General features: G+C 33.3%; 1 protein-coding gene and 1 long non-coding RNA gene across 6 annotated transcripts; one reads left to right on the top strand and one right to left on the bottom strand.

Moving 5' to 3' along the window:
* The first annotated feature begins 2,779 nt into the window (after window positions 1–2,779).
* LOC132643573 (protein DETOXIFICATION 42) lies at window positions 2,780–9,262 on the top strand. 5 transcript variants are annotated; one of them, XM_060360029.1, is made up of 14 exons: window positions 2,780–2,895; window positions 3,297–3,410; window positions 4,024–4,145; window positions 4,532–4,771; window positions 4,849–5,030; window positions 5,538–5,673; window positions 5,781–5,877; window positions 5,988–6,088; window positions 6,603–6,766; window positions 7,827–7,898; window positions 7,983–8,099; window positions 8,200–8,295; window positions 8,765–8,886; window positions 8,988–9,262. In XM_060360029.1, exons 1-14 carry the CDS (start codon window positions 2,798–2,800, stop codon window positions 9,028–9,030), a joined length of 1,704 nt encoding a protein of 567 aa, XP_060216012.1. In that variant the 5' UTR covers window positions 2,780–2,797; the 3' UTR covers window positions 9,031–9,262. The 5 variants fall into 5 exon arrangements, with proteins under 5 accessions (XP_060216012.1, XP_060216014.1, XP_060216013.1 ...); XM_060360031.1 differs by having other exon boundaries at window positions 2,869–3,004; XM_060360030.1 differs by having other exon boundaries at window positions 2,873–3,012.
* A 910-nt stretch (window positions 9,263–10,172) lies between these two features.
* LOC132643575 (uncharacterized) lies at window positions 10,173–15,201 on the bottom strand. The gene is made up of 2 exons (XR_009583669.1): window positions 12,992–15,201; window positions 10,173–11,297 (listed from the first exon to the last, which is right to left on the bottom strand). It is a non-coding gene; the product is annotated as an uncharacterized LOC132643575 (long non-coding RNA).
* Between the last annotated feature and the right edge of the window lie 385 nt (window positions 15,202–15,586).

The raw sequence follows: 15,586 nt of genomic DNA on the forward strand, positions 1-15,586 counted from the left end.
ATTATTAGTTTCTACTACCAAATATTTTTTTTAGATACTTCCGGTATCACGAAAGAAAATTTGATTAGACACTACTAATCTCATGAAAGAAAACAGTAATCAAATGGAAATTTAAAGACAATTTAAATTATAAATTAGGAAAAGTAAACGTTCAGCCCTAAACTTCAGTATTTCAAATATCTCCTTCGAGGAGATTAAACATTAACATCTGAACATTTTGTATCAAAGCGACAACCACATAGTAACCACCTCTTTCAGGAAGGGATACATTGATGTTTATTTCCTTCAAGGAAATTAATAACAACTAACCATAATGTATCGATGTGATTATAGTAGAAAACATTTTACTTTGCTTCCTTTTACTTTAAAATGATACTTTAATAAACTTATTCAAGATGTTTCTACGTACGACAGGTACGTGTTGCAGTGCCTTAATTCCATACCACAAAAATAACATGTATAACCCTTGTTATTTTATCTCTCCAGGAGTGGTATTTCTTCAGTCACTTCAGGGAATAAAACCCGATTATTCAAATGTACTTGAAATAGGATGTTCATCATCAAGACTTCATTATTCTGCTCAAGCACAAGAAGACATTGCTTACGAATTTCTCAGATATTTTACTAATTCTTTCTACTTCAGGAGTAAAATTTAAAGTTTTTCTACTTCGGGAGTAAAATTTAAAGGTTTACTACTTCGAGAGTAAATTTCAAAGTCTTATTACTTTAAGAGTAAATTTCAAAGTCTTATCACTTTAAGAGTAAATTTCAAAGTCTTATTACTTCAGGAGTAAATTTTATATTCTACTACTTTAGGAGTAGGGTTTAGTGTCTTACTATTTCCGGAGTTGATTTCAGCATATTTACTACTACATGAGTAAATTTTAGGATTCTAACACTTCAGGAGTAGATTTTAGAGTCCTACCACTTCGGGAGTAGAATTTAGAGTCTTACTACTTCGGGAGTAGAGCTCAAAGTTCTACTACTTCCGGAGTAGAATTCTATTACTTCGAAAGTACAATTCAAAGACTACTACTTTGAGAGTAGAGTTCTGAGTTTACTACTTCGGAAGTAAAGTATAAAATATTTAAAATATGTCTTCTCAATTATTCTATCTCTTCTGAAGATGAAGTGTGATAGATTCACATCCAAACACACTTCCGTATTTATAAGCTTAATTATTACATACTGTCACATTCACTTCAGGGAATGAATCTATATTTATAACATTTACAAACATTCTCATTTTCATGAATGAAACATATCTGAATGTGTCTTAGGCATATCAAATAATGATAGCTTAGAACCTCTTTTAAGATATTGTTACTTCAGGAACAAATTGAGGCATATATATGTAGATAATTTTTCTCTAACATATTTTCAATTGTAATCACAACAAACCTATAATAATATTATCACTTCCGGTGACTATAGACACAAGTAAATATTCTTATCACTTCTGATAATTAATGTATTTAATTACAATGAAATATGTACAAAACATAACCACTCCAGGTGGTCGTTTTGACAATATTGCTCTTCTGGAGCACATTCAATTGCAACTGAGTTCTTGTAAGCGTAAAGTAGAGCTTTTGGAAGTAAGCTTGAGAGGTAGATTTTTCCTTTTTTGTTCTTTCTTTCTAATAATAATACTTGCTTACCTGATGGCTCAAGCTCAATTCTTTGTCACCGATTTTTTTTCTTTCTTGGCAGAAGTCGCACCTAATAGACAAAGTAGTGATTAAACAAATTCCACAAAATTGAATTTTGACACAATAAGAAAATATCGTGTAAGTTACTTATCTTGCACTTTTGCCAAACTCCAAATTATATAAATTTTCCCATGTCTCTTGATCTTTTCAAAATATTTGCTCGGCAAAATCTCGTGCTAATAACGTGTTATAAAATAAAGACTATAAAGTAAATACACCAAAGATTAATAAATAGAAAGCGATTGATATATTATTCAACCTTTTACTTAAGAGAGAAATTCATTGTATATATAACCTTAGACAAATAAGCCACTATTTATAGAAGGGAAAGTTACTTGGTGGCCAAGTAACTAACTTGGTCACCAAGCTAACAATTAAATTAAGGCTTAATGCATATGCAGCCCCTGAACTTGTCCCTTTTTTCCATTTTGACGCATCAACTAAGTGTTATTCTTATTGAACTCCTGAACTCGTCCTTAATTGTGTCTATCAAACACAATCTGATTTACATAGTATTCTATCGTCAATGTAGCAACATGCTAATATATATTCTAATTTAATTATGCCATTTTTAGCTAAGATTAGCAACAATTGAGAGGGAAAAAAAGAGTAAGCTCTTAATTAAGCTAGCAGTGAAAGAGCAGAACCAGCAGAAACCGACACATCCATGACCAAAAGAATAACTTACCACACGTCTAAAATATTACTTTACCTTCATTATTATAATTTATTTTTTGCTTCTAATAAAAATCAGATTTAGAAGACACACTTGAGGACAAGTTCATGGGTTTAATAGGAACAAGTGAACAACACATAATTGAGGTGCTAAAATGAAAAAAAAAATAAGTTTAGGGCTACATATGTATCAAGCCTTAAATTAACTTGGTCAACTTTGACTCCAGTCAATGGACAAACAAAATGTATATGATATTTACAACAACCAGGTAGAATTTCCATGGTATGTGGTTTTCCTCGAAGTTCAATATAGACACGTGTCAACTCAAACTTCATGACTATGGTCTTCTAAGAATTTGAGAAACTTTATCAACTAAATTGTAGGACCCAAAAATATTATAGCCTATAGAATGTACATACACAAAAATAAAAAAAGAGAAACTTTTGCACTAAAGGAAAATTGTTTACCTCTCATTTGCATCATTAATTTAGGTCCTTTAATAGTGAGGTACTTTTTTAGTAAACAATGAAATATTTCATCAAAAGCTACCACAACTGTTCTTCGAATTTTATGCTTTTCTCTCTTTCTTTCCATTTTCCTAGCTAATAAAATTCTCGTAAGTTGGTAAGTTTAAGTACTATCTTTCAAGCAAATGATACTTCCTTTCTTCACTGAACTTTGAATTATTGAAACTTCTTTCTTTGTTTGGTCTTAATTAGTTTTGAAACTTGACTTTCAAAATCAACTTTCTTGGAAGTCAGTTGTGAGTTGTGACTTTGTTAAGTGTAGCTTCCTTCACTTTTTTTCCATTCATAAAAAACATGTACATAAATGTGTATGTTAATTAAGTTGTATGTATGTGAAGAAAATCAGAATTGTGTTTAATACTGGAAATTTGACATTTTCAGGGAGAGCAGTGGAAACCATTTTTTTGGCGAGTTAGCTATTAGTATGACAGAAAAAGAAGCTCCATATTCAGATAATGGAAGATTCCCACTCTGCATTTTATTTAGGGAAGCAAGGTATTTCTAAGTCTTTTTCCTTGTTCATATTTGTGATCATCATTGTAAAACATATATGCTCTATTAGTCTGTCTAACATGTTTTTACTGTTGGGCTAAACCATCCCGGAAGTACTTTTAACATGATGTGATATTATCCTCTTGAGCCCAAGTACGCACGATTTTTTCCATAAAACCTAGAGTATTCCAATAGCTTATAAGTGGTTCCTTTTCATTTATACTTTCCATTTGAGATGTTGTTCATACCCCCTACATTTACATGTTGTAGCAGGTAATCTGTACTTTAAAAAAAAAAAAAAAAAAAAAAAAAAAAAAAGATTACTCATTTCAGTTATTAAGGATGGTCACTTGTAGTTATCTTTTAGGTGATCCAGTAGTTATACTCAATTAGTTTTGAAACTCCATTGGATCAATTTTTGTTTTAGATGATGGAATTGTTCATTCAATTCAGCTTTTTCTTTTCTCTCCATTTTTTAAATTTTTTTTTTTTAAGCTTAGAAAAGTTGTGCTATATGCTGATATTAGCTTAATATCCTAAGAAACTTTTGAGTTGAGATTTCACAATTTACTAGTAATGCATTTCTCTTTTCCAATTAATTGTGTGGTATGAGCAGATCAGTATTTAAATTGGATGAGTTAGGCCGAGAGATTGCAACAATTGCCCTCCCAGCTGCACTAGCTTTAACAGCAGATCCTATTGCATCTCTGGTTGATACAGCATTCATTGGCCAAATAGGTATTACTTTTTTAAATTTATGGCGCTCGGCCGAAATTAATTACTGCGCTAGAAAAAGTATGTAAAACATATACCCTGATTATGTATATTTGTGTAGACAAATATATATATATTATATGTATGTTTTTGTATACACTAGTATATTTGTGTATACAGTATGTATATTTATACTTAATATACATTACATATGCATTTGCCGGCTATTATGTTTTAGAGCGGTCCAAAAAGGTAATTATCCCAACTTTAGCAAGATAGTTAATTATTTGCTTATGAAATAAGCACAAAAGATGACAAGATTATAGCCATGTAAAATCCATTAGATTTACTCACAAACACTTTACAGAAACAGATTTATAAGTCATAACCATCCAAATTTGTTCATATAGGCCCTGTTGAGCTTGCTGCTGTTGGAGTTTCGATTGCTGTTTTCAATCAAGCGTCAAGGATTGCAATATTCCCACTAGTCAGTGTCACTACCTCTTTTGTTGCCGAGGAGGATACCATCACAAAAGTAAGCCCCGAACCACGAGATACTGAAAGCCAGGATTCACAATCACAAGATGCTGAAGGATTAGATGCAGAATTGCTATCAAATAGTGAAAACAAAGAGCTAATACCCCAAAATAGTACGTTGGAAATCTCCGTTCAACATGTTTTTTTGTCACACTATATGGATAAATTTACGTCTCATTTAATTCTGTAGGGAGTGTGTACAAGTCCGGAAAGATAGCTACTACCTTTGAAGTTGTGAAGCCAAAGCCTGAAAAGAGGCACATTCCATCTGCATCTTCTGCATTAATTATCGGTGCCATCCTTGGCCTCATCCAAGCAGCCTTTCTAATTTCTGGAGCAAAGCCTTTATTAAACTTCATGGGAGTCAAATCTGTAAGTAAAGCTCTTAATAAAGTAACAAAAGACACAACATTCTCTCAAGTGAAATGCAAATGTTCAACCCCCTTGCAATCTTATGTCTACTCTTTCTTTTTCTTGGGCCGAGGAAGGGAGGGGATCATACGGTTAGCCAATATTTATTCTCAGTATTCAAGATTTAAACTTGACAAGTTCATTCTTTTACGCTCTTAGCACTGAACTCATTTTCTAATTATAGGTTCAAAAATATAATATTTGTGTAATCACTACAAAATAAATAAGTAGCTAAACAACAAATCTGTCGCTTAATTATTTAGTGATGGATTATCAAAGATTATCTTAGCTACGAGCAATTTAAAGACGGATCAACGACAAAGTTCGTAGCTAATTTCAGTTTTTACGCAGAAAATATTTTAGCGATCTGCCACATATATATGTACATTCCGTGTCACAAATACTAAGTTAATTGAACCCGTTGGATATATGCTCCATCCGCCTCTGTTTATTCCTCTGATATTACAGGGATCACCCATGCTAAAACCAGCACAAGAGTACCTGAAATTGAGGTCACTCGGTGCACCAGCAGTTCTTCTCTCATTGGCCATGCAAGGAGTTTTTCGAGGATTTAAAGATACAAAAACTCCACTTTTTGCAACTGGTGAAGTTCAAATTCATTTTAAGAAAGATTTACTTCTGTTTTGAACAAGGACAATAAGTAGAATCTAACTTAGTTTCTTTCTTTTCCTTTTCTGTTTATCTCATCAGTGGCTGGAGATTTGACAAATATAATTTTGGACTCCATATTCATTTTTGTGTTCCGTATGGGTGTCAGAGGCGCTGCAATTGCTCATGTAATTTCACAGTGAGTAGATTATCAACGTCTCCAGAAAAACAATAATTGTGAGGGAACAGTTTTTCAACATATCATTGCTCATGTGATTTCATAGACTCTTATCTGACTTGGTAGTGCAGGTACCTAATTTCAGTAATACTTTTTTGGAGATTGATGGAAAAAGTTGATCTCTTACCTCCTAGTCTAAAGCATCTGCAATTTGCTCGATTTCTTACAAATGGTGAGGTTTTCTCCGAAGTCGTTAATATAAATATATACACAACGAAGATTGTTCTATAGTTTTGGTATAACAAGGCTTAAGAAATACTTATGTTAGATTCTTATTGTGTCCCTATTAGGCAGGTTGTTTCCATATTTTAGTTTTATGATTACTCTTTACCATGATTTTGCAGTTATCGGAACTCTGAATTTATAACAGAAAATCTTGTAAATGCTACATGATAAGCTGAAATGTTTTCAGTCTGCAGAATCTTTGTAAAAAGTTAATTATTGACAAATGCGTAGTTTTTCTTTTGTTTTCTGGTACATCCTCAACACAAATCATCGAAGAACAAATAATCTCGCAAAACAAATAAGATCAGTGCTTTTATTCACCAGATATCGTTCTTCTTTTGATTTACTAATTAAAGAAAGTTTCTAATGTTAAGTATCTAATTTTAAGTATAAGAAGGAATTAGTTCATAACTGTTCTCTCCTTTTCTTTTCATTCTCTTTCTTTTTTCCCGGAATTTCAGGATTTCTATTGTTAATGAGGGTCATAGCAGTGACGTTCTGTGTAACGTTAGCTGCATCATTGGCTGCAAGATTAGGACCCACAGAAATGGCTGCATTTCAGGTCTGCTTGCAGGTTTGGTTGGCTGTATCTCTTCTAGCTGATGGGTTGGCTGTTGCCGGTCAGGTGATATATGATCTTCCTAATCATTTTGCTAAAACTCAAATTCTTTCAACGGTCTTGAATAAATTATTAGCCATATGATACGAAAAACAAGCGATTCAGTTTGGGGTGGAACTACGTTTTATTGCTGCTAAGCTTCCGGTAGCGAGCCTTGCTGCTCTTGCCTCTTTGGTTCTGAGTTCCGACCAAGGCTTTCTTTTCGCTGGGAGGGGCACAGCCAGTAATTTTGGTTCAAAATCTGTATTTATCTTAAGAAATCCATTTAATATGTACGAATTATTAATTTAGAATCCAGTAACTTATTAAAAGAGCTAGAATCCTGAAACCACAAACTTCAAATCCTAGCTCCGCCTCTGGCTGTGATTCACTTTCCTTAACTTTCAATATGGATTTGCATGAATTTCACATATGAGTATTTGAGTGATTGCTGCTATCTTGCTTGAATTAGACAAGGAGGGAAGGATCTTATGTCACCAGTCACCACCCTTCCTATCTAGCATCTAATATTAGTTAAATCTATTTCAAGTGCTTAAGTAACAAAGTGGAACACAATCTATCCAAAAATGTACCATATTGTCCTTGAATTCCTGATTTACTGAAGAAGTATCGCCATTATCGCTCTCAAAATAACCTATCACCATATGTAAACTGATATTTATATGTTGCCATATCAACTAAGCTTTGGCTATGGGATTATAGTATTTCTCGAAGTGAGTTAGCCCCTTACATTGTTCTTCAGTATAATGCAAACATATAATTCACTTTGGAAGCCATATGTAAATTAGTAATTAGCAATACAAGTTTTTTTTCCTAATGTAGATTACTAAGTAATATTAATCTTTTGTGGACAAACAATATATTATATAGATGAATAAGGACAATCTGAGAGACATGTCTAATGTCTTGATTCATATATCTATAATGCAGTTTGTACTGATGTAGTGATGTAACATTTGGATTGTTTTTAGAGCTTGATTTTAATCTTCTAATCTAACCTGCAAAAGCAGAAAAACTATCAAAAGTAAACAAAATTCAGAACTTTGACCTTTCTTTTCTCTATCAGGCAATATTAGCAAGTGCATTTGCTCAGAAGGACTTCAATAGGGCTACTGCTACAGCATCAAGAGTACTACAGGTACTTTTAGTTGTTCTATTAGTAGATGTTCGTGTATCCTTAATAATGAACTATTTTTTACCTCCAAATTCTTGAAAATTGCAGCTGGGATTAGTCCTGGGATTGGTGCTATCACTTATCCTTGGAGTTGGTTTACACTTTGGAGCTAGATTATTTACAAAAGACGTCAATGTCATCCACCTAATTGGTGTTGGTATTCCGGTATTCAACATATCCTCCTAATATGCCTGTCGATACACTTTAGCAAACTTTTCGAAGTTAAGTATTGGATTTTAGACCTAACAATTTCTTCCCCTGTCAGTTTGTCGCAGCAACACAACCTATCAATGCCCTGGCCTTTGTCTTTGATGGTGTAAACTTTGGCGCATCTGACTTTGCATATGCTGCCTACTCGATGGTAAGCTCACATGGCATTCCTTTTTTTTTTTTTTTTTTTTGGGTTCTATCGACAACACCAATCAAACATATCCTCAAGCTAAAATGTACTTGCCCTTTTTGCCACCTCCGACCTGAATCATTACTCTTTTCATTTCGACACAAAAAAGGGATTTTTCTATGCAGCCCTTTTCTTGTGTTGATGACCAGGAAGACAACTGGGTTTAGGTATTGTTCTTCCAATTATCGTAATACCAAGTACTTCCTAGAAAGCTCTAATATGACGGATTTATAAGTAAAGTTTGGTGGAAAAGTTTAAAATAGAAACCAAAGATGTAAAACATTATATATGTGTGAAAAGTCACTAAATTTCAACAAATATTAAATTCTGAACTCATAATTGCCAATATGTAATAATTTCAGTGGGTTAAACATAAAGGGTTGAATCTATGAAGTTTAAATATTTATGACGAGAAATGCTTTTGTTTCAGGTAACAGTGGCTTTATTCAGCATTATGTTCTTGTTGATTCTTTCATCAAGTTATAAATTCGTTGGAATTTGGGTGGCTCTAACCATCTATATGAGCCTCAGAGCTTTAGCAGGCTTCTGGAGGTATGGTTAATTGCTAATGCACTCTAAATAAAATGGATTTGAAATAAAGCACTTGAAAAGCACAAGCTAATCTGTTTATTTTTTGTTTTTATCATTTGCAGGATAGGAACTGGAACAGGGCCCTGGAAGTTCCTCAAGAGCTAAAAGTGTCTATTAGGTTATTATAACATATATATTGTCCATGACGTATAGCTGAAGCAATTTTTACCGTTGTTGTATTGTCAAGAAAGTAGCACCATTAAATCACAGTTTAATGCCTTGTGGTGGCGAATAAAATATGTAGAACTGTGGGTTCTAAGTTAAGAGAGTAAAATATGAAATATCTATTTAACTCTATTTATACTTGTGTAGTAAATATATAGTGTTTGACATCTAAGCACTGGTTCTTAGTTCTATCGAACTTGTGTATGCATTATTGGATATGCCGGTGCGTACAATAGAGTCTTGTGGTCCGGTTTTTCTCCAAACCCCACGCATAGCTAGAGATTAGCGCACCGAGCTGCTTTTTTTTTTAGGTTTTTATTTAAATTTCAGACAGTCTTAAAATATGGCAGGAGGGACACTTTTTTAGTTAGTGCTAATGACACATTTTAAAAAGTAAAATTTACACAAATAAATACCTTTTAACAGCTTCTAACAAGTTATAGCTATAAGTTGAAGATTTACAATTCGTAGCTGCTTTTGGCTGTATTTCAGTTGTATCTCGCGTTTTTTAAATACAGTGAAATACAGCGTGGCTGTTGAATAAAAAAAAGACTATATTTATGGCAATAAAAATCTTTTTCAAATTATATGGTAATTTGTATTAATGGTTCCATGATTCACGCAAACCTCATGAGGATCCATTACAGCTAATGTCTCTCTATCAAAATCACTCCATTCAAAAGTTTTTTGTTATTTTTTTTTTTTTTTTTTTTTTTGTATTCGGTTGTATTTCGCGTTTTTGAAATACACGAAAATACAAAATTTGACAGAGTAAAAATAGGCTGTATTTGTGAAACATGTTGTCTTCTTTCATTTTAAATGGTAAGTCAAATTAAATCAACCATGTATCACGCATAACAGCTGAAGTTTCATAACAACCCATGTTTCTCTCTCCAAATTACTCAATTCCAAACTTTTAGAAATACTTCCAAATACAGAAAAAATATACACTGGAATACAATGAAATATGGTTGATTGTTTAAGAACTATAAAATTGTAGTATGCGTATATACAATGGAATACAATGAAATGTATTAGAAGCTGTTTCGTAAATTAGAAATACATTGAAATATAGCGAAATATACAGAAACAGTACACTGAAATATACTGAAACAGTACATTGAAATATAGCGAAATACACAGAAATATATTGAAACACCACAATCACAAACCCTACCGAACCACCACAACAACTGGAAAAACCTTCCTCCTTCCTCCGCCGCCTTTCTTCCGATCAACCATCCTGCTTTACTCCAAAAACCCTACCGAACCACCACAACAAACTAGAAAAAACCTCTTCCTTCCTCCGCCGCCTTTCTTCGATCCACCACTGTCCTCCTCCACTCCAAAAACCATACCGAACCACTACCAAAAATCATTAATACATGAAACATATGGAGTTCAGATCTGAAGAACTAGAACCTTAATGTTTTTTACGAGTTTGGAGATGGAGATGGAGATGGTAGTAATAGTGGTGGTGGTAGTGGTGGCTCCGGTGAAACCCACTTCTCCCTCTTTTTCAGATCTGAGTGTATTGTCAGATTTGGGGTCGTTCCACCACCGTCGCTGCCACCTCATCATCATCAACAACATGAGCAATGGCAGCGGCATCAACGGCTTTAGCAGCCGCCGGAGTAAAGTCATGGTTGTTATTCGACTAGGAAGCAGCAACAACTTGTGCAACAACGACGTTGCTACAGTTTCTACGAGCTTTAACGCTCAGTTGCCTCACGAATTTTGGCTGAAGGAGAAGAGAGGTCCGAGATAGAGAAAGGGAGGGAGAGAGGCGGCAGTGAGGGGAAGGGGAGAGAGGAGAGAGATTTTTTTTTTAGGATTTGGAGAAGATGATAAATCTTAAATATGTAGTGAGGGAGAATACAGAGGTACATGTATTTCAAAAGTTATTGGACCAGTTATGAAATGTAATTTTGGAAAAATAAAGCTACAAAAATTAAATAAAACATAAGACAGTTATTATTCATAAATAAGTCTTAGAGATAACTATGACAAATAAATTTTCCTTTTAAAAATTTATTATCTACATTCTACACAAACCCCCTGCTCCTCACGCCCTTTCCCTCATCCTCCTCCTCGGTCCAATTCGACCCTCGCAATTGCGGAAAATCCCTTGCAAAAGGAGAACCCCCAGAAGTCTGCTTTTTTCGCAATACCGGTTATTGCAAATGAGCCCTATTTCGCAAAAGCGACTGCACCAGAAAAAATAAAGTCAGCAGCTATTGAATTTTGAAAACCCTGCCCCAAACTAGCCCCAACCCCTTAAATAAGTTTCAAACAATAAATATGACTTGTACCAAGCTTCCAAACATAGAATTAGGCGTTACATCTCAATTCAAGAGTCAGATTGTTATAAAAGTAGACAATTGCATAATTTCGGTAGTTGAAGGGATAACAAATATTACAAGAAGTTATGTTTTTTCATTATTTTAGTTAGCTAAATAAAATCAATATTTATCATTTTAAGAGGCTTACACTTTATTCAAATTTAATTTCTTATAACTCAAACACGTTATTTAATAATATTTACATATATTTTTTTTTAAAATTATGTATTCATCGACCTAGGTACCCGCGCAAAGCGCGTACCTAATTAGATCCACCCCTCACACAAGTATACATGATCAACAAGTAATATTCAAGTAATATGCTTTTGAGATTATCAAGACGAACGAGATATTCTAGGGTCACAGGTAGATTCTCCAATCCTATTGAGTATCCACTTTAGTTAGCTATTTCAAGAATCCATTTTACTAATCACAAGGTTGATATTGCTAGTGGGCTCTTCACGATATTGCTGGGATCGAAATAATAAAGCGTCACACAGAAGCTAATAATTGCAAACCTTGAACGAGATAAATCAGACAAGAAAAAAAATATACTAAAAGGCATAATAATATAATATGATTTGATCAAGTGACCTACATATTGGAAAGGCTAGTATTAAAAAGATAAAACCTACCTATTGAAAGAATAATCTCCCCTAAACAAAACTCTTTAATAACTACATTGTGGATGTTTTTCCGTGTTCTTATTTGATGGGAATATCCTCAACTTATAGAAGTGCAAAACTTCTTCTCCAAGAAATATGATAGATATAGTAGTCATTTTCCACAAAGAAAACCCTTTCTACCAATAAATCATTTTTGAAGTAAAATACAATTATGATAGAATCCAAATAAGATAGGAAATTCAGGATAAACCCTAACAGATATCCCTCACCTATTCAAACTACCACCAATGGTCATATTTCTATGGTCATCATCAATAATAAACACGCAATTACGTCTCCTGTATTTGACTAAGCAAGGTGAGTAAGTATATTTTTAATTAAGTAAAGAGTCTTACACAATAATAAAAACAAAATCATCTATCAAGGGAAAAGTGCAAGTAGATGCCAAAAGAAAATAACAAAATAATATTTCAATTGGATAACAGTTCCAAAACTAGTTTCCCGAAACACTAATCCGTTTCCCGTGTTCCTTGGTTCATGAACAAGCTCTATTTTATCCTATATGCAATCTACGTCCTCTCTTCCTAGTTAGACCTAGATAGGTAGCTAATATTCAATTGGTGATCAGATAATTAAATAATTAAGCGCAAGATAAAATAGTAAACCAATTAAACTAATAGGTGATAATCAAATATATGCTAACATAAAGCTCCAAACTACAATATTCATGGATAATCCCGGAACCTAAGACTAACAGAAAACTAGTCATTCATGCTCGTGGCAAAAGCACATGTCATACTAATTATTCAACTACAAAAATAGGAGAAAGGATAAATCTTGTGATCTCCGTCTCTCAAAAGTATGTCTAAAAATGTATTTATAATATGTAGAATTGACCTTGGACGAAAATACCACTTCTAGTCCAAAACTGACCCGGATTGCGCAGAATATGATTTGATGTGCCGCAAGGGGTGGCGCATGACACTAAGCACCAAGTCAAAACTTCAAATAGTTAGAATCTACAGGTTTTATAAAACTTGCACCGATGCGATGCACTCCCTGCTAGGTGGGACAGTGCACCATGCCATTTCTTACGATACTCATTTTTTCAACTTCTTCTCATGCGTATTTGGCCCCCGGGTCCTAACTCGATCCCAATCTTTGATATTGACTTCTACTCCTATTTCAAAGCCACTTTCATCACTTTTTAGCATCAAAATCATCATCTTGTCATCTAATCACCTCCGGTAACAGTAAAACGCAAATATTAAAAATAAAGCGAATAAAATGAATTTAACCAAAAGAAAAGAGTATGAAATATGAGGAGGAATGTAGCTAAAAATATGTACTTCTAGTTGCCGATCACAACCCCACACTTGAACCTTTGCTTGTCCTCGAGCAATTTCTGACACTCTAAACTTACAATCACTTAAGCTAGCACTCTAAATCCTCCTACCCATGACATAGGTTGAGACAACAATTAGGTTCTATAGCAAATTAAACCATCAAATATACATTTTTTTTTTTTTTTTTTTTTTTTTTTTTTATCATCATGCAAGATGTACAAGTCAACTCAAGTAAATAACATACTTTTAGACTCCTAACCAGGGGCGGATGTACTCCTAGCCTAGGGTGTTCACCCGAACACCTTGGACAAAAAATTACAATGTATATTTAGGATAAATTTTCTGTGTTCATGTACATATATTAACTTTTGAACATCCTGAACAAATGTAAAAGGCTAGCTCAAGTGGTTCAGTTATTTTCCGAACACCCTGAGTGGAAATCCTGAATCCGCCACTGCTCCTAACCTTAGGACAGACTCTAACTCATCACGTTGAAGCTTACTCACCTACTCTTTCAAAGAAAGCTAATAACATCACCTATCTATCATGAAACAAGTGCTGTCACATGAAGAAAAAGTCCACACACTCAAATGTAAATTAAGGACACAACATTATCAACGAACAACTCTCGCACTCACAAATGAATTAATATGCATGCACAAATGAAGAACCATAAGCTTTCCTATTATGTACATCTTTACTAGGGGTGTTCAGGAAAAATAAAAAAATCAAACCAAACCATACCAAAAAAAACCGATGCTTTTTTATTTGGTTTCGTTTTGATTTTAAGCAAAAAAAATCGAAAAAACCCGAACCAAACCGACTACATGTATAATTTTATGTAAAATACTTAAAATATTATGGTGCATATCAATCTTTTTCTCTCTTGGTTTGTAATCTAGGTGTTTACCTTATAGTAACTCAATTCTTTGTCTTTACTTTCTAGTTTGATTTGTAGTTTTTGTTTTGATAATTCGAAGAATCTATTTAATGTCCAAAATAACTATTACGGTTCACTTTCGCGGACGCATAAAAGCTACTAAGAAGTTGCGGACTCTATTTGGATTTTCGTATTTTTTAGAATCACCACCTAATTTTATAAAGGAAATTAGGAAAACCGAGTAAAAAGGGTTTATTCAAACAAAGAAAAATCCTTTTAAAACCAGAGTTCGAGGTAAGGATTCTAGTGATCTCTTAGGGAAGGTTTTAAACACCCTAGTATTAAGGATCTGTAGAATACGGTTGACCTTCGAGCTTCAAGGTATGATTAATTGTGATTATTTGCTAAAATATTTTCTTTATTGAAAAACTGTCATGCTAATCATAAAACTCCATTTTTTGGAAAAATATCCTTTAAGGAGAAATCGTTGGTTTCTTTTTGAGAAAATGTTATAAGCGGGTTAAATTTACTTCATTTTCGGACCAAAACACACTTAAGATTTTCTCTTAAGTAGAGTTCCTACTAATTTGATCCTAATGTCATGATTTTGTCCTTATAAGTTTTGTATATGTATAGGAAAATAAATGGAGTATATGTCCATATAAATAATATAGGTTGTAAGTATAAATAGGGAAAACAGTTTATTTATTTGTTTTAGTCCATTTTAAGCTCAATTGGTCAACCATATTCCATTCCAGAGCCAACTAAGGTTCAAGTGCATTTTCTTTTATTTATTTGCCTTAAGGTTTGGGCTTTTGGCCCAAAAGTGTTTAAAAATAACCTTTAAGTTATAAACCAGTTTAAAAAAGCCATTTCCACACTTGGGATTTTCTAAAAATCCGTTTTGCTCCAATTTGTTACTAAAATCAGTCCAAGTTCTATAAATCAGGCCCAGCATAACTTAAGTCCAGATTTCGCTTGAGTCCAAAATATAATCCACTTCCGTTTTTGATTTTTTTTCGTGAAGGGCTTAAGGCCCAAATCTCTTTTTCCGTCCAAATTCATTTGTACCGTTTAATTTATCAGTTAACACTATGAAACGTATATATACATATACATATATATATATATGTATTTCCCAATTTCGTGCAATTATCATTTTAACCGTGTTTAACTTGAAAATCATTTTAGAAAATATTTAACCAACTACACGAGTTTTTCCTAAATTCTAATGCATTTGGGTTTCAATAATTACAATTTTTGTTTATATATACAACGATTATACAAATATATACACATACA

The sequence above is a fragment of the Lycium barbarum genome, chromosome 6 (genome assembly GCF_019175385.1).
Source record: "Lycium barbarum isolate Lr01 chromosome 6, ASM1917538v2, whole genome shotgun sequence".
NCBI classification, from domain to species: Eukaryota; Viridiplantae; Streptophyta; class Magnoliopsida; order Solanales; family Solanaceae; genus Lycium; species Lycium barbarum.